This window comes from Grampus griseus (assembly GCF_964374135.1).
Source record: "Grampus griseus genome assembly, chromosome: 14".
NCBI lineage: Eukaryota > Metazoa > Chordata > Mammalia > Artiodactyla > Delphinidae > Grampus > Grampus griseus.
The window spans coordinates 61,004,417-61,029,605 of NC_139008.1; the positions used below are offsets into that span (position 1 = coordinate 61,004,417).

Genomic DNA, 25,189 nt, shown 5'->3' on the forward strand with positions numbered 1-25,189 from the left:
CAGGCCCATGGCCTACTTAAATCATGGAAGCAGGAGCAGGATCTTGGAGGCAGTCAAGCCCACCTTTATCCCCATTTTACTACTGGGGAAAACCAAAAAGGGGGGTGGAACTTGCCCAGGGGCCCCATGGCTCAGGCCGCCTCTCTTCTTCCTAGGCTTCTCATGTGAATTTATATCCTAGGAATCAAGAAGCCTACAGGATGAAACTGTGCTCCTGTGGCTCTAATTTGAAGGAGAGAGGGAAGGCGGGGCTCTGTCTTGGAGGCAGAATACCTAGGTTCAGGTCTCCTTCTCTTAGGGATGCCTGCCTGTCCCCAGGGGAGGGCCATCCTGGATTGGGGAGCAGCAGACACAAGCTTATCCTGGCCCAAAGGCCACCTCTTGCAGCTGTGCATAGTTGGGTGCTGACCAGGGTGCTGAACCTGTATGGCCCCTTCCTCTTACAGCCTCGCTGAGGGGAGAAAAGGGAGAGAGAGGGAAGGGGATTCTCACATTTTTGTCCCTCAGAGACCAACATGACTGTTTTGGGTAGTGGTTAGTAGGAAAGCCTTGGGCTAGGATTTCTGTGGTCTTTGTGGCATAGGGAAGGTCACTCAACTGCTCTGGACCTGCTTTTTAATATGTTCAATGGGGAGAGTAGCTCCCATCCTACCAAACTCAGAAGGCTGGGGCGAGCATCACTTGCGGTCAGAGCACAGAGTCCGAGGCCATTTCTGGGGCCCAGTGAAGCCTCTCAGGAGGTCACCCTTCCAGAGAGGCTTTGTGGGCCTGTTTCTTCCTCTGTGGGATAGGGGTTGGGCTGGGTGTTTTCAGATGCCCCTAACCTGGGTGCTTGGGTGCTGTGGCTGTAGGTGGAAGTGCTCAGAAACATGAGATACACTTTGCAAACAGGACTGACTTAGGACTCTTAGACCATCTTGGGAATTATGCAGCATCGTTCCTTTTTCATATAAGACCTGACTTGTTTTCCAGCTTCAGGAGTGGGTTTTGCCCATACTCCTCGTCTGGACAAGATGTGAGGTCTAGGTACAGCAGTTTTACTAAAAAGAGCACTGGTTTCAGAACCAGCTGACTCAGGTCCCCATCATGGTTCTGCCACCCCTAAAAGAGCAAACCCAGCACCACTTCAACTAATGCTGCTAACAGTGTTTACTTTGGGAGTAGCCAGGTGTACTACATGAGACAAGGAAAAGCCTAGCACACTGGGGGCACCAGATACAAGCTTGTTTTCTTTGTTGGATAGCAGCCTAAGACAGTCTTATCTACCCATGTGGCTTCAGTAATGATAGCTGGTAGCCACTGAGTTCCTGCTATCTAATTTATAAGACACATTATTTGGCTGGACCCTGCAACAATCCTGAAGGTAGACGTGACGCTCATTTTGCAGATAAAGCCACGTATCAGCAAAGGAAGGGCTGGAAGTCGCACCCACTCCTGCTTGATTCTGAGAGCCCTGCTTGGCTTTGAGCAAATTACTAGACCTTTCCAAACCCTCTTTTTCTGGCCTAGAAAATGGGCATAGTATTTCATTACAGTTGTTATGATTTGAAGATATAATGTATGCTATTTTACAAGGGTACATGCATATTTTAAAACATATATGAAACACATTTGAGTGATATGGGAGAAAAGAATAGAGAGGTTACAGGGGGTAAAACGGAAAAGACTTAAAATGAGGAGGTTCTTGCAAGCGTCAGTCATAGTATGCCATGAATCGAGAAGACTGACTTCATTCTTTTCACCTGATATCCAGGTAAAGGAAAAAGATATAAGGTTTGTACACTAGAGAGTTTCAAACTTTAAAGTGCACACGAATCATCTGGGCAACTTGTTAAAATGCAGATTCTCATTTAATAAGCCTGGGTGGGGCCTGAGATTCCACATTTCTAGCAAGTTTGTAGGTGATACTGTTGGTGCTGCTGGTTTGAGTAGCAAGGATGTAGCCTTCCCTTCTCAGGAATTCTCAAACTGGTCTCGTCACATGAATCACCTGAAGAACTTGTAAAAAATGGACTTAAAGGCCCTTGCCTAGTGATTTGGATCCAGGTCTGGGTTGGGGTCCAGGATGTACTGTGTCCTTCAAGCGAGCATCTTAGGAGACTGGTAGGCCTGGGCAAGCTGGAGAAGCATGGCTGTGGTGCTCATCTCTATCAAGGCCCATGTTGTAGACAGAAATGAGAGACTGGCTCATCAGACCTCTGTTCCAAATGTGCCTTCCTGAAAGGACAGGGAGGAAAAGGAAACAAGAACATTTTCCCAGGCTCCCTTGCAGCTATGGTTTGAGAGGTGATTTCGGTTCCAACTATCAGATGCATGCAGTTGAGCCTTGCACTTGGAACTGAGCTGAGAGTGAGGGCAGTCAAGGTGGCAGTATGAGGGGATTTACTTTTGGGCACAGATCTAGGCAGTTGCTGTGAGGCTCTGGAGTTTCCTGATCCCCAGATCAAGGCAATGATGATGTGATCTTGCTGATGTCTGCATCCGAATCTTCTTGTTTAAAAAAGCTAAAGTAGTTTGTCTCCTGCAGCCCTCCCACTGTCTCCTCTCTCAGAACCCGTCATACTCACAACACTCACCTTATGTGGCTAACAGGGAACACGGCCTATCCAATCTCCTCTATTAGACTGCACTATCAGCCTAAGCAGAGACAGGCCCTGCCACGAGTGAGGTGTTCCAACCTCGTGTCATTGCTGCTCTCTGCACTCTAGGCTCTATCTTTAGTCACCTGGGTCTTGCCACTCCTCTCTGGCCACCACACTCACCGCCTGCCACTTCTACTTGTGACACACCCTCTGGGTCAGGTTCAGGGTCCAGCACAGCTGGAGTGACTTAGTGTGTGCCTTGTGGTATCCCAAGGACAAACAAGAGCTGGGGGCTTGGATGCCTGCCTTTACATCTCTCTTTTGGTGCAAAACATCAATAGTGGTCCATAAGCATGTTAAGTTTTATAAAAGACAAAGCTGAGGATATGCATGTGAGGGGTCTTTCCTCTCCTTGGTGGTGGGACCTGTCTCATTGGAACTGCCCAAAGTAGACAAGATTAGAAGGTGACAGATATTCACTGCTCCACAGATTCTAATTTTTCTTCTGTGAAGAGGCATGGATCAGTAACAGAATGTCATTAATGAGAGTAGAGGGAGGCCATGAAGGAAGCTGGATTCCAAAGAATGAGGTTGTTACGGGGCTTGCTACCCACTTTCTAACTACATGTCAACAGGTACTGACCATCCAGCACAGGAATATAAAATCTGTTTTGAACATAACGCATTCTTAGTCAGGGTCTTGAGACCAATGATTTCACCATGGAGGCTGGCAGAAGCTCATGACTAAGTAGATAGATGCAACGCAATGAAAAACACAGCCAGCTCTAACAATCAGGAAAGAGACAAGGCAAGGAAGAGAAGGTGGGAGGGTAGGGGCTGCCAGAGATGGTACACGTGGTCTATGGCACTTCACTGAAAGACAAAGATTTAGAACCAGACCTTTATTTTACTTGTAAGCCACTGGATCAACAAAGAAATTTCAAACCAAGCAAAAGTGATGCCATGAATCACGCTAGACCCAGAAAGGTCATGGCAACTTCCCTACAGACAGGACCTTTTCTATATCACATCCAGCCCTGAAAGTTCCCCAAAAGTCAAACCCAAACTCCTCTGTGGCTCACCAGCCGTGGTCATCCCAAGGCTATTACCAAAGCCATAGTCTGCTCCCCAGGGGTGACTGTCTCTGGTCTCTGTTTTGCGTGATCTAGGTCAAAATTCTTTGTTTAAAAAAGCTGAAGTAGTTTCTGTGGAGAAACCAGAACCCTCACACTCTGCTGGTGGGAATGTAAAATGGTACAGTCACTTTGGGAAACAGTCTGGCAGTTCCTCAAAACAATTAGTTATCATATGATCCGGCAACTCCACTCCTAGGTGATATACCCAAGAGAACCAAAAACATATGACCACACAAAAACTTGTACATAAATGTTCATAGAAGCCTTATTCATAATAGCCAAAAAGCGGGAACCACCTTAACTGTCCATCAGCTGATAAATGGATAAAGAAAATGTGGAATATTATTTAGCCATTAAAAGGAATGAATTACTGATACATGCTGCAACATGGATGAACCCTGAAAACATTAAGTGAAAGAAGCCAGACATGAACGACCACATATTGTGTGATTTCCACGTGTAAGAACTGTCCAAAATAGGCACATGTTTAGAGACAGAATGTAGACTAGTGGTTACCGGGGGCTGGGAGGAGGGAATGGGGGGTGACTGTTAATGGGTGGGTTTTCTCTTTGGGGTGATGAAAATGTTCAGGAATCAGATATGGTGATGGATGCACAACACTGTGAATATACTAAAAACACTGAATTGCACACTTTAAAAAACGTGAACTTTATGGGTATGTGAATTATATCTCAATAAAGCTGTATTTTTAAAAAAGAGGAACAGGTTATTAAGTGCTGATATTTATTGCTAAGGCTCCAACCTTTTGGGTTCCACAAAACATATACCTGAACCATTCCCTTTGGCTGCTTGGCTGGAAGGAGGGAAGTGGCCCAGACATACAACACATACCGACAGCCTGACTTGGAAGTTCCTGAAGGCACCATTCACCTTCCCCCACATAACTAAGACATAGTCTGTGTTCCTCACTGTCCCTGATGCAAGGAGACCCACTCAAAAAACCTGCTGATTCTGCAGGTGGATCACTAAAGTTTCTACTTTCAGAAAACAGAATTATATTTATGGCTATCCTTTCCACTTTTGCTATTAGAAAATCTAAGTGGCAAATTTATTGTTTCAATCTTGTCCTTTCCTTGAATCAGGGTCCTAAAAGTTATCTACCTCTCCCACTTGTCTGATGTTCCTTTAAATGCTTCATTTTATAATAAAAGATGCTTTTATGAGCAAATTGCCCCAAGTCCTTCTGGTTGAAGGTATGATCCAGTTTCAAAACAAAAACGTTCCACCCATTAGCTGGCTCTTGAGGAAGACGACTATTAATGACTGCATTTGTAGCTCTGCCTGACCTCTGGGTCTTTCTCCAGAGCAGAGCTGTTCTAAAAGCTTCAAGGTGGTCTTTTACTAAATCAGTGCTTGAAATGGGGTCTGCCAGAAATGCCCAGGAAGCCAGCTCATGCGAGCCTCCCCTAGTCCCAGCCTCCATCTTGGATTGCCCCTGGGCACATATGCCTGTTTAGTTTACTCCTAACCCACTCTCAGACACAACAGACAGGCAATTCAGGCTACAGCATATTAGCAGATGCCTCAGGAAGGCTCTGGTGGCCCTCTGCCACAGATAAATAATACATCCTAATTTAGGGGAAGGAATCCAAGGAGCTGAAAAGTTTAAGGACCCACCCGTGGCTGAAATGCTAGTTAGGGAGTGAAAGTGACTAGTGCCTGGATCTCTTGCCTCAGAGTCTGATGCTCTAGAGTGCTCTTTCCACTCCAGCACAGGGGTTCATCCCTGACCACATCTGTCAGGCCTCAGGCTGAAAAGACTTCCTGGGTTGTTTCTTGCATCACTAGCTCCTTCATTCACCCCTATCACACACTCCTCCCAACCCACCCCCTGCCACTGGCTTTCAGAGACCAGGCTCCCTGCTTGTCCTGAAGTTCAGCACCACGCTGCTATGCTTGTGTCTGAGCCGCAAGAGGGGTGAGAGACACACAGTTGCGGACTCTGTAGGTAAGTACCATACAAAGCCTTGAACCTTTATTCTTTCCCTTTTGCCCCAGTTCCCAGGGGTCATCAGACATAGAAGCAGACACCAGAATGTTTTAGAGCAAGAAAGGCACACCTCAGATTTCGTAGGTAGACACGATGGCCCTGGGAGGAAGGGACCTGCTTAGGGTCACTCAGTAAGTTAGTGGCAAAAAGAGATTAGCCTTCAGGTCTGTTCTGTTTATTCCTCTGTTCATAGGCTGCCATTGCCCAGGCACAGAGGGACCCAGAGGACTGGCTCAGACAAGCAGAACTGGAAGATTTTGCCCTTTTCAGAATGATGCAATCTTTCCACAATCTGCCTGTCCTTGAGAAAGGCATCCTTGTGGCCTATGGGGTCTCCAGTCACTCATTTTCATCCATGAAGCCAGACTGGGACCCATTCTTAGTGGTGTCAGGAGCAAGAGCAATTTATGAAAGGAAGGTGCCTGAGAAGCAAGAACAGGCCCTGGGTAGGAAAAAAGAGTCATTTAGCCCCTCAAACATTCAAACTCTCAAGTCTCATAAATGGAAGGAACTGAGCAGCAAAGAAGAGTGGGATACTGGCAACATGATTTTTGTATTGACATTTGGTTCTTAATAATAACATCCAAAATGTGTTCTGTTCTTACAGTGCTGCAACTGGGACTGCATCGGGTCGAGGGTATATGTTGCCGGAGTCTTCCCTGGGAAGTGGGGAGGAGCTGGTGGTGAGAGACACTGATTTCTCTTTGGGACCTATATGCAGCCAGGTGGACAGCTACAGCAGGTACCTTGGCCCTGGCAGGGGGTGGGGAGGCAATCCCAGCTGGCCTGCAAACACATGGGCAGAGTCCCTTGCCCCCAGCCCACAAGAAAACGGTTGCTGATGGGGCTAGCAGTGGCAGCTCCAGGAGAGTAGAGGGAAGGATGGTATGTTACATTCTTGAGGCCTTCACAGGTACATGTCATCGTAGCCCGGCGGGCGGAGATGGTCTGGGTTAGGTCTGGAATGGAAAGAGGGGCTGGTGAGTTGGGGCGATGGAGAGCCAGCGGCGCACGGGCACACAGGGTCCTGAATGGAGAGAGCCTGCCTCAGAATGATGTGGTGGTTTGTGCAGTTCAAGAGCATGCACTCTAGAGTTGGGTCTGAATTCTTATTCTCCCACCTTGGATAAGTTACTCCACCTTTCAAGGCCTTGATTTCTGCATCTGTGAAATGTGGACAGTAATATCTACCCACAAGTGTTGACATAAGGATCCAGTGAGTTCCTGACACATACAAAAAGTCCATTAAGTGTGAGTAGCAACCCCTCCTCTGAGACCTCCGTGACGGGAGCTGGGGAAGGGAGGCACTGAGGAATGGGAAGCTCCTGGAAGGCTCCAGGGAGGCATCAGGCAGGTGCCTGGAGGAGGCTCCACTCTCTTGGCAGCAGGGGACAGAGGTAGTGATGACTCTGCGTCTGGCGTCAGACGCCTTCATCCCTGCAATGCTGAGCTAAGCTGCCATCACGTCCTACTTCTCAGCATACCTGAGTGAATACCTACCCAGGTGGGCTGGTCCCAATGGGTCCAAAGGGGTCAAAGCGTGCTCCTGGGGGCACAGCGCCTGGAGGAAGCCGGTTTGGGAGGCCCGATGATGGGTCAATAAGTGCTCTTGGGAAGCCGGATCTCAGGGGATCCACGATCATGCCACCTCTCCGACACCTGAGGCAAGAAGGAACGATGGGTAAGCAAATGTGGCAAGCAGCTGTTGGAGAAGGAGTGAAGGTGGTGAGAATGGACTAAAAATGACTGGGACATCAACGCTGGATGGTTCAAGCAGACACACACGGATGGCTGCCTGAGTGCCAGCAGGAAGTGGGCAAGAGCAACAACACACAGAGCACACCTTCTCTGGCCATCATGGCTTGTACTTTCAGCTCTACAGGCTCCCTGAACCCACAAAATTGAGGTCCCTGCCATCTCCTGCACCCAAGGGGGAACAATTCGATAAAGAACGTGTGCCAGAACTTGTCAAGGTCAATGCAGAACCATCACAAGGCTCTGCAGGCTACTACTTTAGGTCTAAGGACTAATGAATTGAGATAATTCATGATGCTAGCTTTTTTGCTGTTTCCTTAAAGGTCTCAGGGCAATCCATAATTTGGCTGTCCAAGTCTGGCTCTTGACAGCATCTGTCCCTCATTGAATTCCATGGATCCGACCTCATGGCTCAAACTAGGATGAATAAGCTGATGTTCCCCAAACTTTGAAGTCACTGTTCAAGCTTAACTGCAGACTTATATGATTTCCCCATGGTCTAAAGGTGAGACACTCAAGCTGGGGACACTTTGCAGCAGAGGTTAAAATCTAAAAGCATTCAGAGAAGACAGTGCCTAGCTGAGGCTGAAATAACTTTGTTGGGGACTTGACAAGAACCACACCAGAGTCTAATGGGGATCAGAGACTCCCCTTACCAAGTGAGGTGACCTCTGAATAGCCCTGAACTGCCCTCAGGTCTGTAGCCCACTGTGTGCTCTTCAGTCTGCACCTGATAGATCCCCATGGTATCCTTCCATCCAAGGGACAGCTGCTGTCTTCCACCAAAACAAGCAGGGCCAGAAAACAACAGAGGAGCTGCCCACCGGGCTTGCTCAGCCACTCCCCAACACTCAGAGCCCTCCTGCACTGCTCCAGGTACGGCAGAGCAGAGCAGCGGCAATGCTTTCTCAGCCACTCAGCAACAACTGCTTCCTTCACCCCAAAGGAAGACTGATGAAAAGCTCTAAAATTAGAAGATGAGCTTGGGCTGAAAGGCCATAAGAGCAAGTCGTGTTGCTGTCACCTCCCCAGAAGTACTCACCCAAAGGGGTCTAGGTCCTCTCCCCCGACAGCAAATGGGCCCAGGGGATCACACCTGAAACAAACAAGGGACAATTACTGAAAGTCCCAGAGCAGCCTGGGCTCCCAGAGGTCCAAACCTGATGCCTTTGGGGACACAAATGTACTCCCAGGCATGGGGGACAGGGGAAGCCCCTGCGTGAGACCAGAACACAAGGGATATTTCAAAGTGATCCTCGGCACAGACTAACACTGAAATTATTACAATGGCAATTACGCGAAAAGAGCTGAACATAAAACTAGAAACATGGAGGATCCCAATAATGTAGAAAGATAAAAATATGAACAGTGGCAACCAGATAAATTTTATTTTATTCATACCTTTCCCAGGCTCCTAAAGTTTGTACAAAGAACCAAGAACATTTAGATCAGAAAAATACTATTCTAAAACCCCAAACCAAAAGCTCAGATTTAACAGCTTCGAAGGGTGGTGTGAGATGGGTGCTCATATACAACTAGAACTGTGCTTCTCAACCTTTTTCTCATTATGGCCCCTGCATGAAATGCTAATATCACAGATACTGCACTGGATAGCCACAAACCATTGTAATTTCTAAGATTTTTTTCACCCCCCAATCAAGAACCAATTTTTGCCCACACTGAGACTGCAGGAGCCAGGAGAATAAATCAGTGTGTGCTTTGTGGAGACCAAGTCTATACTAATATATATATACACGCAAAATATATCTGTCTCTCAAAAGCCTTCTGTATCTTTACATTCTGTGATCTGATACTTTTATGCCTAGGTATCCATCTTAAAAAAATAATACATAATTCAAATGAAAATATCATCATAAAGACTTTAACCAAAGGAACAGGATTGGCTGTAAATGGGGACCAGTTAGGCAGATCATGGTAATGCAGCCATGGAAACAATGTTCTTAGAATGTTTTAAAATGATGTGGAAAATGTTTATGCTCCATTGTTAACTGTGGGAGAAAAGGGGATTATCAATAGCCTAGGAAATCAACTATGAAAAATGTGTGTGTGTGTGTATAAATAAAACTAGAAAGAAGCATAACTGAAAATATAAACAGTGACAGTTAAACCTGGGAGAAGTTTCTTCTTTATACTTTCCTATTTTTTCTATATAGGATATGGCTATGGATATAATAAAACAAAGAAGATTTGGTATTTGAAAAAGTGTGCTTTGGAATCTGCTTAGAGCCCCAGTGAGCAATACAAACCCGACAGTTCTGGGGCATGGGAGACCTCAGAAAAGCCTGGTAAATAGCAGCTAATCAAAGCTTACAGGTAAGAAGCCATTAATTAAGCAACTAGGAAAATAATCCAAAAGTAGGTGCTTCTCCAGGTAGTTCTACCTTATGAGCTGGAAAGGACACCATGATTTAGATGGACATGGCTTCCAAGGGAAGCAATTTTTCCCGACCTAGGTTATTGTTTCCAAGCCATGGTTCACGGAGCTGGCAGTTCAACCTTTCTGGTGGCCTCCCAACAACTGCCTCACTGGACAGACCAAGTGGTGCAGAGGGCAGCAAGCATTTTACACTTGTCTCCACAAACTGCCCCCTACAGAGCAGCAAGCAGGAGGAGCTTCTAGTGGCTATAAAAATGACTTGGAAAACAGAGCCCTGATGGCTCCTGAAACATGGAGCCATCTCTGTTTTTCTCTCCTAGGCCACAGAGCGTGGGGAGGAAAGAAGAGATAAAGAACAATGGAGGCTAGAAAGGCAGCTGCCAGGCCCACCCCAACAATCTGCTTTCTTGCAATTGTCACGGCATATCCTTTAGGCTCACACTCAACACAGTCTAACTGCAACACATGCACGCTTCTGTGAGCTCATTATATACACGCCCAGATCCGATTATAAAACAGTCTCAGTACTCGATATGCTGAATGAGGCTCTCGGGATTAAAAAAAAAAAAAAGAAGCTAATTTTTGTAAATGGTCTCTAGAATCAAGCCCCTAAAACTTCATCTAGTAATCAGCTGAAAGAGAGTGCTGTACACTAAATGCTGTAGGCGCAACTGCCTAGCTGGGCCCACTGGACAGTAAGGCCTAGCTTTAAAACGGGCCCTTTGGGACTGGGGCCCTTTGAAGGCCCTTTGGGATTTGGGGGTGATCCTGACCGCACACAATTCCTCCTTATGTGCTCTCCTCTCCTCTTAGATAAAAACAACACGCTTCTCTTGGGCACACAAATCCTGTTGATGCCATTCTTATGGCTGAGGTGGTCTGGTGAACAGGAAAAACCTCAGGACTCTGGGTGGGGGACTGTCTGGCTGGGGCAGGGGTCTGGCTGGTTTGCACCTCAGTCTTCTACGATGGAAAATCTAAGTAGTAACACTCAGAGTCTGCTGTCATGGTGAAACATAGTATTGGACATGAACAGATTTGTTGACAGGAAAGGCCTGGAAGAATGGAATAATAGCAGCTGCCGATACTTACTGACAGCTTGCTTTGTGTCAGGCACCATGCTAAATTTAGTTTTTAAAATTTAATTTTCTGAATAGGTAATGCCTTCACCAGTTTCAAAATTCAAAACAATACACAGATTGAATTCAAAATTCAAAGGATACACAGATCCATAATCTTAGGCTGGATGTGTTTTGGAATTCACTATTTTTCATGTTTCAGAAAGGTCAGATGAATATACCTAACATATTATTGTGTAGTACCCTATAACCAATACCTTAATATTTCTGCAAAATGAATGAGAATTGACACAAAATGAACATATAAGGAGCTTAATGCCACTTCAGTTCAGGTTCTGCTACCAAACAAGGTGTGGCATCAATCTTATGAAAAAAACAAAACAAAACAAAACAAAAAAATCAACAACACCGGGTTTTCAGAGCTCTTCTGATTTCAGAGTTGTAAGATAAGAGATTGTGGACCCCTACAAGTAAAAAAAATCTCCCTCTTAGCCCTGTCCTCCAGGCTACCCACAGACAACTAATGACATCAGTTTCATGTATGTTCTTCCAAAGATACTCTGCATATATGAGCAAATATGCATTTCCCCTACTTTTTAAACAGACGGATATGCTGAGCTCCTTATAAATATTACCTTATTTTATATTTGCAATAGCCCTCTAAGGAAGTACAATTTTTTTCCTATTTTACAAGTGAGGAAACTGAGGCTCAGAAAAGCAAGTGTTCTTACACAAGGCCAGATGGGTAGTAAGTGGCCAAGAATGAATTCACACTAGGTTTACCCAACTTCAAAAGCCATGACCTTTTAATTGGTGTGTTGAGACCATTTACATTTAATGTGATATGTTTAGATTTAGATCTGCCATTTTACTATTGCTTTTCCAATTGTTCTTTTTCTTTCCTCTATTTTCTCTCTTTTTAATTCAACTTCAGAGTTTTTGACTAGATCTCTTTGTAGTTTTTTCAGTGGTTGCTTGAGGGATTACAATAAACAGATGTAACTTTTCACAGTCTACTGAGAAATAGTATATTACCCTTTCAAGTAGAAGGTAAAAACCTTATCAGCATAAGTAAGTCCTTTCATTCACCTTCCTTGTCTTATATAACATACAATATTGTCATATTATATGACATATATATTATAACTACAATGAATTTGTTCTAATTTTTGCTTTCAATTATAAAACATGTTTTAGAGAATTCAAGAGAACAGTCTATTATGTTTATCTAGATATTTACCATTCTTACTGCTCTTCCTTTATTCCTGATGTTCCAAGTGTCTATCTGGTTATCCCTTCCCTTCTGTCTGAGAACTTTCGTTAGCAATTCCTTCTGAGAAGATCTGTTGACTATGAATTCTCTTCGTATCCTTTTACTAAGAATATCTTAAAATCCTTCAGAAATAAAGATGATGTATTTGCTGGACATAGAATTCTGGGTCTGACAATCCTTTTTTCTCCATACTTTAGGAATGGTGGTCTACTTATTTCTGGTTTCCATGTATTCTGATGAGAAATCCATAATCATTCAAATTCTTATTCCTCTATAAGCAATGTGTTTTTTTCTCTAGTTGCTTTCATGACTTTCATTTTTAGCAATTTGATTATGTTTGAGCATGGACTTCTTTGGGTTTATCCTACTTAGGATTTGCTGAGCTTTTTAAATCTGTAGGTTTATGTCTTTTGCCAAATCTGAGAAGTTTTCAGCCATTATCTTCTTCAAATAATTTTTCTGTACTTCACTCTTTCTCCTCTCCTCCTAAGACTTTCATGACCGCAATGTCAGCTCTTTTATAATTGTCCCACAGGTTCCTGAAACTTTATTTTAAAATATTTTTTCTCTCTATTGTTCAGATGATTTCTACTGATTTATTTCAAGCATTTAATCTCTCCTCTGTTATCTCTATTCTGCTACTGATTCATCCAGTGAAATTATTTTGATTACTGCATTATTACTTTTCAGTTCTAAAATTTCCATTGGGTTCTTTTTTGTACCTTGTTTCTTTGCTGAGATTTTCTATCATTCCATTTGTTTCTAGACTGCCCTCACTTCTCTAAGCATTTTTATAATAGCTGCTTTATATCTCTGTCACATAATTATTCCAACATTTGCATCACATTGGCATATTGGCATCTGTTGATTGTCTTTTTGTGAGCTGAAATTTTCTTGATTCTTTGTATGCCCAATAATTTTGAACTTTCTGTCATGAGGTTTGGGGAGAATCCTGGTATTTTTGTCTTAGCAGGCAATCGACCCAGCTGGGTTTGGGATCCAAGTTCAGGTTTCAATGTCAGTTCTGTTTGGAAAGCCTTTGCAGTGCTATCCAGTTGTGTACCACGTATGTGCTAACCAGTGGTCAGTCTGAGACCTGGCAGTGGGCTATCCTGCAGTTCTGTTCTCAAAGTCTTTGGTGTGCTATTTACAATCAGATCCACTTATGTACAGTTTGCAGGTAAGGCCTGGAGTCCATAAGTTTATGGAGTTGCTTTCTGAACTCTTCCGTTTCTGTGATCTATCTCCTTGATACCTTCCAGTTCCCTGGGGCTCCTCTTTTGGTCCTCTGGCCAGAAAGCTGGGACATTGCTTACCTTGCTCTGCCATGTACTTCCCCTGACAGTGCCTGTGTCCACATGCCTGTATCAAATGGAGGGAGAACAAAGAAAGAAAAAAAAGCAACAGTGGTTCACTCCATACTCTTGACACAAGTCTTATTGGAAAGGAAGGGTCTTCTCCCTCAGTTTTAAGTTTGTGGACTGTCACATGCTGGGGTATAAAACAATGGAGAAAAGGAAGAAGAAACACGGGAGATTTTCCTCATTCTCTCTTGAGCACTAGACCCCATTCCCACTCCTTTAGCCAGAATGGAGGGCTGTCCTGGAGTGCTCTCTTTCCATGCCAATATCTAATTCCTTGTTTTGGGCTTCCTTGAGTTCATACTGGAGGCCAGTATGGTGGTATTTCAACCTCTGGTCTTCTTTCCCAATCTATCTGCTACTACTTTTCAGCATCCTCAAATAATTGCTCTGTGCATTCTATATAGCTGCAGTCAATGGGAAAGTCAGGAAGGAGTGTGCTTATTCCAGAACCAGAGTCTTCCAAACCTAGGCTCTTAGCTGGTACAGAACATCAATATGGCTGCTTTCAACACAGCTGCTGGTCTGCACCCACTGGTGATCACCAGGCATGAACGCAAAGCTCTCCATATGCACATCAGAATTCTTTAGGAGTGCCGGCTGTGCTTTCACAGTGCATCCAGCAGCAATTACCTGAAGATTTCTAGACCCTGATCCCTGAGTCAGTTTTCATGGCATTGTTTGAACCACCTAGGCCAGTTCTGTTCAAGTTGTAATGTGCACATGAATCAGTGGGAGAATCTTGCTAAAATGTAGGTTTTAATTCAGAAGATCAGGGATGGGACCTGAGATCCTTCATTTTCTGAAAGCTCCCACATGATCTGGCATTGCTGGTCTGGAGACCACCAATGGCTAGGCTGCATCCCAGCGAGGGTACAAGCTGGGGAATTTTTGTGGTCTGGATTTATTTGCTTTGTCCTGCCAAGTGTGGAAACTTAGGACTGGGAAAATGGAAATGCTGATAGCTAGAGACAACAGTGTGTGCACATAAACAAGGAGAGCACCAGTTATGTGCTCTGAGCAAGCAGGGCACTACACCTTTCCTTTTCCCACCCCTCGATGAACTCACAGGATAGGATATCCTATGAGTTCAAAGGTGAACTGGGGACTGAGAATGGTTGGAAAATACTACATTTAGGCTAACTGAACAAAGATTTTCAAAAGAGAAAGAAAATATATGCATATACTAAAAAATTATAAGAAAAATGCCACCCATCATCTGACTCTAACACCATGACTATTTTTGCTATTCTTTCCTAGTCTTTTTAGAAGCATATTTTTAGACAATTATAATAAATATAATTTTAGATCTCACTGTTTTCCTCCACTTGTGTCCTATATTTCTCATGTTGTTTTTCTTTGCTATTAACATTTTTAATGGCCAAATAATAGTCACTCAAGTGAAGCAAATTTTTTAAATTTACTTAATTTTCTACTGTAGGTATTGGGGTATTGCTTCTGGTGTGTGTTAACTATAAATAATGCTGTAATGAATAACTTTCATGCTCATATTTTTTTCCAGGTTAGAAATCGATAAATGTTATTCTTTGCCCATCCGACCACTGTATGATGGGAACAGACAACCTATTTCTCTGGTCAAGAGACAGAAAGCAGTTGTACTCAGGAGCTTCAACTGTACCTGATTTAGATGATTTACAAGGTTAGATTTAGGTCCTTTAAGCTGATGAGATTTAGATAAGATTTTAGGCTGAGCTGATACAGTAACGGCAAAAGCCTCCTCAGAACGCTGGGGGAGGGGAAATGTATTTTGCCTTTGGTAGAAATGTCCCCCTCTCAAGATTCCACACCCTTTAATCCCCAGAATCTGTGAGTGTGATGAGAAATCACTCCTGCATTTATGTTTTATGGCACAGTTGACCTCAAAAAGGGGGGATTGGGCTTCCCTGGTGGCGCAGTGGTTGAGAGTCCGCCTGCCGATGCAGGGGACATGGGTTCGTGCCCCGGTCTGGGAAGATCCCACATGCCGCGGAGCGGCTAGGCCCGTGAGCCATGGCCGCTGAGCCTGCGCGTCCAGAGCCTGTGCTCCACAACGGGAGAGGCCACAACAGTGACAGGCCCGCGTACCGGGAAAAAAAAAAAAAAAAGGGGGGGGTTATCTGGGTGAGCTAATCTAATCATATGGACCTTTAAAAGCAGAGAACTTTCTCTAGCTGATGGCAGAAGTAAAGGTGGAAGGGAAGATTTGAAGCATGAGAAGAACCTGACACACTGCTGTTGGCTTTAAATATGGAGGCAGCCACGTGAGAAGAAATGCAAGAGGTTTAAGGAGGTGAGAGAGAGGCCTCCAGCCAATAGCCAGTGAGGAATGGGGTAACAAGAAACTGAATTTGGGTTCAGTTAGCTTACAAATGTTATGTGGATGATGCCTTTCTAAATAATTTGAAAGAAAAAGACTAACTCCAGCAGTGAAAAGGATGTGGAAATGACACCAAAATATAGGGGGAATGCGAATTAATACTACTGTTTAGGGAGGCAACTGGGCAATACGTATCAAAATCTTTAAAAAGAGGCTTAGTCCTTAATATATTAATTCTACTGTCAGGAATGCATGCTAAGGAAATATTCAGATGTGTTCTAAGTTGCACGAAAAGTATGTCCCCTGAAGCATTACCTATGGTAGCCCCAAATTAGAAATGACTTGGGCTAAAAAAAAAAAAAAAAACTCCTTGCATCATCCTTGCTTTTTCTTCCCATCATCAGGCCAACCCATAAGCAAGTCCTGTATAGTATACTTCCAAATATATCCCAGATCATCTACATATCTGCCACCACCTACCACCTACCACCTACCATCATTATTTCTTGCCTGGATGCCTGTGTCAGCCCCTTATCTGGTCTTTCTGTTTCTACTCTTGTCCCTCTCTAATCCATTCTCTACAAAGGAGCCAGAAGAATTTTTTAAAAAAAAAAAGGTAAATAATATCAAGTCCCTCTCTTGCTAAATACACCTAGTGGCTTCCCTGCTCCTGACAATGACCCAGGCTCTACACAAACTGCCCTTTGCTTACCCCTACAGTGTCATCTCCCATCACTCTTCTGCACCATGCTCCAACCATACTAGCTTTCTCTTTGTTCTTGGAATAATCCATGCCAAGACAGTTTCTTTTGAAGCAACTGCTGATATAGGTGCCAAAAGGAGAAAATATCCCTTTGAATCCCACACCAATGTTTGAGCTGTGTTTCTCTGGGCAAGTTGATTAACCTCTCTGTATCTCAGTTTTCTTTTCTATAAAATGGGGATAACACTAGCACCTATCTCTCATTCTCTTGTTAATGAAGGTTAAAAGAGATTATACTTCATACTTAACGTAATAGCTCAGCACACAGTAAAGGCTCAATAAATATTACCTATGTTAGTTGCCAGAATCTAAGTGGGATCCCTTAAAAAAAAAAAAAAAGTCAATGGTTAAAGGGGTCCCAAATGGATCACTTGCTAACCAAAACATTTTGATGGCTTCCATTACCCCAGGATCAAACCCAGCTCCTTAGCACATAAGGCCCCTTGTGATGTGGCCCCCATGTTTACCTATTCTCCCTTCACATGCCAGCACAAGTAATATATAACCCCCTGATCCCTCCCCTGCCTACAAACACACACACACACACACACACACACACACACACACACACACACGATAAGATGATTTCATAGCCCCATTTGTCCCCACTGTTCCCTTGGCCACAAATGCCAATTACTCCCAATACTACAGATTTTTTATTAGTCCTTTAAAATTTAGTTCATCATGCATTATCTCAGTGAAGCCCTTCCTTCTATATCCTATCTCAACTCAGTCCTTCATAATAATCAACCTCTTCTGAGCAGAAGACCTCAGACATACTTCTTTCACGATTTTAAAAAGAGTTAACGGTCTGGCATAAAAGGGGCAATCAGCCCTAATCGACTGTGAACTCCTTGAAAGTTAGGTCCATACCTCATCATGTATTCCCAGTGCCTAGCACAGTATCTGACACATAATTGACACTTAGACCCACTTGGGGCTAAGAAATTGTGTAAAGGATAAAAGCAAAGGTTTCAGAGTTTGACCCAAGTTCAAATTCTGGCTTCACCATTTAACAGCTGTCTGACCTAGGGCAAATCATGAAATCTCTAAGCCTTAGTTTTCTCCCCTGTAAAATACAGACAATAGTATCTATTTCTCAGGGTTGTTATAAGGATTAAATGAGAATGTTTATAAAAGCTTAGCACCTGGTATACAATAAAGAGTTTAATAAGCAGTATCCAATATTCTATTATTATAACACAACTTCTGCTCCTTAATGGTTGTGGTCAAGTTACTTACACATGAACCTCAGTTTCATGTAAACTGTAAAAGGGGGATAGCCCTTACTGATCTCATGGGGTTGAGAGGATTAAATAAAAGCATGAGGATGAAATGACTAGTATGTTGTCTGCAATAGTTGGCATTCAATAAAAAGTAGCCATATTAAATATTACTGAACTAGCTTTGCCATCCATGGGAAAAAGATCAAAGGGATAAAGATTTCGTCCATTCTAAGGAAAAGAATGAGGGCAACTATTATTGTTTCACAAGTAATGAAAAATGAAAATTATTAAGGTGGCATAGGTAGAGGATAATTCTTTTCAAAATTTGGTGCTAGATCAAAGCTAAAATATGAATCTATCTCACAACACATAAAAATTAATTTCAAACGGATTATCTTAATATAAAAGGTGAAACAACAAAGCTTCTAGAAAATATGAGAAATTCTACATGACCTTGGGGTAGGGCAAAAATTTCTCAAACAGATCAAAAAAGCATCACATATAAAGGGAAAGTATTGATAAGCCAAACTACATAAAATATTAAGAATGTTTTAATTTAAAAAACACCATTAACAGAGTGAAAAGACAAACTACAAGAGGGAAAAAAAAAAGATTCAAAATGTGGTCCATGGACCCCTGGGGGGTTCCTGAGACTCTCATTTCAGGGGGGGTCCATGAGGTCAAAACTATTTCATCTTAGAAGCTATCTGCTTTTTCACCGTGTTGATATTTGCACTGATGGTGCAAAAGCAATGGTGGGTAAAACAGTTGATGACTTAGCATGAATCAAAGCAGAAGCATTCAACTAGCAGTCACTGTAACCTCCCTCACCAGCCACTCCCACTCCCACCCCCATCCAGTTTTCCTTCAGAATGTCCTTAAAGAATCGTTAAAAATTACCAAGTATTCTAAACTCTCAATCTTTGAGTACACCTCTTTTTAATAGTCTGTGTGATGAAATGGGAAATATGCATAAAGTACTTCTGTGCATGTAGAAATACAACGGTTGTCTCAAAGAGAAGTACTCGTGCAGTTGTTTAAGTTGCTAGCTGAAGTAGCCGTTTTTTCCATGGAAAACCATTTTTATACAAAACAATGACAGACAAACAAAACATGGTTATTCAGACTGGGCTACACAGTTGATACTTTCTTGAAAACCATGTGAACCTGTTACTGCAAGGAAAATAACTGACAGTATATGTTGCCAATGATAAAATTCAAGCTTTCAAGTGAAAATTAGCAATTTGGAAATTTGTATTCACCACTAGCTTGACGGCTCTCCCATACTGATGCTGATCAGATCAGTAATATTGATGAATCTGATTTTTAAAATATTGTGTAATAAATGTGTCAACGTTTAGCGAATCTGCACATCTCAGTGGACCAACAGTTTCCAAATAACCAATTCATGATCTCCCAATAGCATGCACTGGTAAAAGATCCATTAAAAGGGCATGATAGAGCAATGGATTTTAATGTAATAATGTACAAAAAGTTCACTGATATAGATTCAGATTCTACATTGCAACTAACCTTTTGTGAAAATTAATAAAGGGAAACTAACTAAAATGGAATCAAGAGGCCAGAAGGGAGAGCAGAGCCTTCATGCACGAATCACTTGACATCAACACAGACCCCAGAAGGAAAAGAGTACCTTACATCTCCCACAGGAAGTACTACTACTTTACTACTGCCAGGAAGAGGAAGAAAGATTTTCTCCTTGTCCGGCAACAGCTCAGCCAATGAAAGAATCTCACAACTCAGCCAATGAAAAGCCATTATACTGCAAACTCCCAGTTTTCTCCAATGGACTTTAGGTTTATAACAGCCCCTCCCAACTTCCCCTTATTCTCTATAAAAGAAATTCTCCTTTGCTTTACCAGACTTGCATGTGGTGAACCACAGCTGCATGCCCCAAACTGCAATTCTTTGCTGCTCCTGGATAAACCTGTTTTGTTGGTAATAACTGGCTATTTTATTGTTTTACCTTAACACCTTAAAGAAACTATCACTTATAAAGTTTTGGTGTAATGCAAAGAATATCCACAATTACTACTACTCTCTTTTCCAACAACCTATGTTAAGGCTTAAACAAAAACATTATCACCTACAGACTAAATGCAGAAGCAGAAATGAGAATCTAGCTGTCTTCTATGCCAGTATTAAAGATATCTGCAACAATGAAAACAATGTCACTCTTCTCATTAAGTTTTTGATTAGGAAAATAGTTATTTTCATAAAATTTGTTATTTAGGTTAACACACAACAGGTTTATTATTATGTTTAAATGAATGAATACATGTATATTTAAATTTAAAATTTAATTTTTTAATTAAAAATTTCAGCTATAATTTATAATATGGTAAATATTGATAGATGCAACTCAAACAAACAAGAGCTCTTTTGGGGTCCTAAATAATTTGGGGGAATGCAAAAGAGTTCCTGAGACAAAAAAGCCTGAGATCTGCCAGCACAGAAAATATAACTCCAGGAAACAAAAGAAAAAATTTAAATACAGATGTTCACAGTGTACTGTTTAAAATGAAAAATTGGACATTCTTGAAATTCCCTGTGGAGGTTAGGCAAACTACAGCATATATTAGTAGAATAAAATATCAGATACTAAAAAATATATGTTAAAGGAACATGTATATGTACAACTGATTCACTTTGTTATAAAGCAGAAACTAACACACCATTGTAAAGCAATTATACTCCAATAAAGATGTAAAAAAAAATTATCAGGCGGACAAAGAAGCAGACAATATGACATGATTATAATAATAATAAAAAAATATATATATATGTTTACCACCTTAGTAAACAAAATACAAAATTTTAAAAAGAAAATGTGGAGACTTCTGGGAAGATGGCGGAAGAGTAAGACGCGGAGATCACCTTCCTCCCCACACATACACCAGAAATACATCTACACGTGGAACAACTCCTACAGAACACCTACTGAACTCTGGCAGAAGACCTCCAGACCTCCCAAAAGGCAAGAAACCCCCCACGTACCTGGTTAGGGCAAAAGAAAAAAAAAACAGAGACAAAAGGATAGGGACAGGTCCTGCACCAGTGGGAGGGAGCTGTGAAGGAGGAAAAGTATCCACACACTAGGAAGCCCCTTCGCGGGCGGAGACTGCGGGTGGCGTAGTGGGGGAGCTTCGGAGCCGCGGAGGAGAGCACATCAACAGGGGTGCGGGGGGCAAAGCAGAGAGATTCCTGCACAGAGGATCGGGACCGAATGGCACTCCCACCGGGGCGGGCGGGGCTGGGAGCTGAGGCTCCGGCCTCAGTCGGAGCGCTGGGAGAGGACTGGGGTTGGCGGTGTGAACACAGCCTGCAGGGCGTTAGTGCACCGCGGCTAGCCGGGAGGGAGTCCGGGGAAAAGTCTGGACCTGCCGAAGAGGCAAGAGACTTTTTCTTCCCTCTTTATTTCCTGGTGCGCGAGGAGAGGGGATTAAGAACGCTGCTTAAAGGAGCTCCAGAGACGGGCGCGAGCCGTGGCTAAAAGCGCGGACCCCGGAGACGGGCATGGGACTCTAAGGCTGCTGCTGCCGCCACCAAGAAGCCTGTGTGCGAGCACAGGTCACTCTCCACAACTCCCCTCCTGGGAGCCTGCGCAGCCCGCCACTGCCAGGGTCCCGGGATCCAGGGACAACTCCCCCGGGAGAACGCACGGCGCACCTCAGGCTGGCAACGTCACGCCGGCCTCTGCGCAGGCCCACCCCGCACGCAGTGCCCCTCCCTACCACCCCCCCCCCCCCCCCCCCCGGCCTGAGTGAGCCAGAGCCTCCGAATCAGCGGCTCCTTTAACCCTGTCCTGTCTGAGCAAAGAACAGACGCCCTCCGGGGACCTACACGCACAGGCGGGGCCAAATCCAAAGCTGAGCCCCTGGGAGCTGTGAGAACAAAGAAGAGAAAGGGAAATCTCTCCCAGCAGCCTCAGAAGCAGCGGATTAAAGCTCCACAATCAACTTGATGTACCCTGCATCTGTGGAATACCTGAATAGACAACAATCATCCCAAATTAAGGAGCCGTGTGGATGAAAGGCTCTTGGTTCTCCAGCCAGGAGTTAGTGCTGTGCCTCTGAGGTGGGAGAGCCAACTTCAGGACACTGGTCCACAAGAGGCCTCCCAGCTGCACATAATATCAAACGGCGAAAATCTCCCAGAGATCTCCATCTCAACGCCAGCACCTAGCTTCACTCAACGACCAGCAAGCTACAGTGCTGGACACCCTACACCAAACAACTAGCAAGACAGGAACACAACCCCACCCATTAGCAGAGAGGCTGCCCCAAATCATAATAAGTCTACAGACACCCCAAAACACACCACCAGACGTGGACCTGCCCACCAGAAAGACAAGATCCAGCCTCATCCACCAGAACACAGGCACTAGTACCCTCCACCAGGAGGCCTACACAACCCACTGAACCAACCTTAGCCACTGGGGACAGACACTAAAAACAACAGGAACTACGAACCTTCAGCCTGCAAAAAGGAGACCCCAAACACGGTAAGATAAGCAAAATGAAAAGACAGAAAAACACACAGCAGATGAAGGAGCAAGATAAAAACCCACCAGACCTAACAAATGAAGAGGAAATAGGCAGTCTACCTGAAAAATAATTCAGAATAATGATAGTAAAGATGATTCAAAATCTTGGAAATAGAATAGACAAAATGCAAGAAACATTTAACAAGGACCTAGAAGAACTAAAGATGAAACAAACAATGATGAACAACACAATAAATGAAATGAAAAATACTCTAGATGGGATCAATAGCAGAATAACTGAGGCAGAAGAACAGATAAGTGACCTGGAAGATAAAATAGTGGAAATAACTACTGCAGAGCAGAATAAAGAAAAAAGAATGAAAAGAACTGAGGACAGTCTCAGAGACCTCTGGGACAACATTAAACGCACCAACATTCGAATTATAGGGGTTCCAGAAGAAGAAGAGAAAAAGAAAGGGACTGAGAAAATATTTGAAGAGATTATAGTTGAAAACTTCCCTAATATGGGAAAGGAAATAGTTAATCAAGTCCAGGAAGCACAGAGAGTCCCATACAGGATAAATCCAAGGAGAAATACGCCAAGACACATATTAATCAAACTGTCAAAAATTAAATACAAATAAAGCATATTAAAAGCAGCAAGGGAAAAACAACAAATAACACACAAGGGAATCCCCATAAGGTTACCAGCCGATCTTTCAGCAGAAACTCTGCAAGCCAGAAGGGAGTGGCAGGACATATTGAAAGTGATGAAGGAGAAAAACCTGCAACCAAGATTACTCTACCCAGCAAGGATCTCATTCAGATTTGATGGAGAAATTAAAACCTTTACAGACAAGCAAAAGCTGAGAAAGTTCAGCACCACCAAACCAGCTCTACAACAACTGCTAAAGGAACTTCTCTAGGGAAGAAACACAAAAGAAGGAAAAGACCTACAATAACGAACCCAAAACAATTAAGAAAATGGGAATGGGAACATACATATCGATAATTACCTTAAATGTAAATGGACTAAATACTCCCACCAAAAGACACAGATTGGCTGAATGGATACAAAAACAAGATGCATATAATTTGCTGTCTACAAGAGACCCACTTCAGACCTAGAGACACATACAGACTTAAAGTAAGGGGAAGGAAAAAGGTATTTCATGCAAATGGAAACCAAAAGAAAGCTGGAGTAGCAATTCTCATATCAGACAAAATAGACTTTAAAATAAAGACTATTAGAAGAGACAAAGAAGGCCACTACATAATGATCAAGGGATCGATCCAAGAAGAAGATATAACAATTGTAAATATTTATGCACCCAACATAGGAGCACCTCAATACATAAGGCAAATACTAACAGCCATAAAAGGGGAAATCGACAGTAACACATTCATAGTAGGGGACTTTAACATCCCACTTTCACCAATGGACAGATCATCCAAAATGAAAATAAATAAGGAAACACAAGCTTTAAATGATACATTAAACAAGATGGACTTAATTGATATTTATAGGACATTCCATCCAAAAACAACAGAATACACATTTTTCTCAAGTGCTCATGGAACATTCTCCAGGATAGATCATATCTTGGGTCACAAATCAAGCCTTGGTAAATTTAAGAAAATTGAAATTGTATCAAGTATCTTTTCCGACCACAACGCTATGAGACTCGATATCAATTACAGGAGAAGATCTGTAAAAAATACAAACACATGGAGGCTAAACAATACACTACTTAATAACGAAGTGATCACTGAAGAAATCAAAGAGGAAATCAAAAACTACCTAGAAACAAATGACAATGAAGACACGACGACTCAAAATCTATGGGATGCAGCAAAAGCAGTTCTAAGAGGGAAGTTTATAGCAATACAATCCTACCTTAAGAAACAGGAAACATCTCAAATAAACAACCTAACCTTGCACCTAAAGCAATTAGAGAAAGAAGAACAAAAAAACCCCAAAGTTAGCAGAAGGAAAGAAATCATAAAAATCAGATCAGAAATAAATGAAAAAGAAATGAAGGAAACAATAGCAAAGATCAATAAAACTAAAAGCTGGTTCTTTGAAAGGATAAACAAAATTTATAAACCATTAGCCAGACTCATCAAGAAAAAAAGGGAGAAGACTGAAATCAATAGAATTAGAAATGAAAAAGGAGAAGTAACAACTGACACTGCAGAAATACAAAAGATCATGAGAGATTACTACAAGCAACTCTATGCCAATAAAATGGACAGCCTGTATGAAATGGACAAATTCTTAGAAAGGTATAACCTCCCAAGACTGAGCCAGGAAGAAATAGAAAATATGAACAGACCAATCACAAGCACTGAAATTGAAACTGTGATTAAAAATCTTCCAACAAGCAAAAGCCCAGGACCAGATGGCTTCACAGGTGAATTCTATCAAACATTTAGAGAAGAGGTAACACCTATCCTTCTCAAACTCTTCCAAAATATAGCAGAGGGAGGAACACTCCCCAACTCATTCTACGAAGCCACCATCACCCTGATACCAAAACCAGACAAGGATGTCACAAAGAAAGAAAACTACAGGCCAATATCACTGATGAACATAGATGCAAAAATCCTCAACAAAATACTAGCAAACAGAATCCAACAGCACATTAAACAGATCATACACCATGATCAAGTGGGGTTTATTCCAGGAATGCAAGGATTCTTCAATATACGCAAATCAATCAACGTGATACACCATATTAACAAATTGAAGGAGAAAAACCATATGATCATCTCAATAGA

The 25,189-nt window shown here is 42.8% G+C and overlaps 1 protein-coding gene across 1 annotated transcript in view; it reads right to left on the reverse strand.

Annotated features, from left to right (window-relative positions):
• Nucleotides 1–6,263: 6,263 nt before the first annotated feature.
• Nucleotides 6,264–25,189, reverse strand: part of PSMF1 (proteasome inhibitor subunit 1) — a 52,297-nt gene continuing 33,371 nt past the window's right edge. Inside the window, exons 5-7 of the mRNA XM_082671137.1 lie at nucleotides 8,527–8,580; nucleotides 7,230–7,388; nucleotides 6,264–6,688 (exon numbers count right to left, since the gene is read on the reverse strand). Coding sequence (XP_082527263.1) covers nucleotides 6,637–6,688; nucleotides 7,230–7,388; nucleotides 8,527–8,580 — 265 coding nt within the window. The 3' untranslated portion in view covers nucleotides 6,264–6,636. The remainder of the gene's footprint in view (nucleotides 6,689–7,229; nucleotides 7,389–8,526; nucleotides 8,581–25,189) is intronic.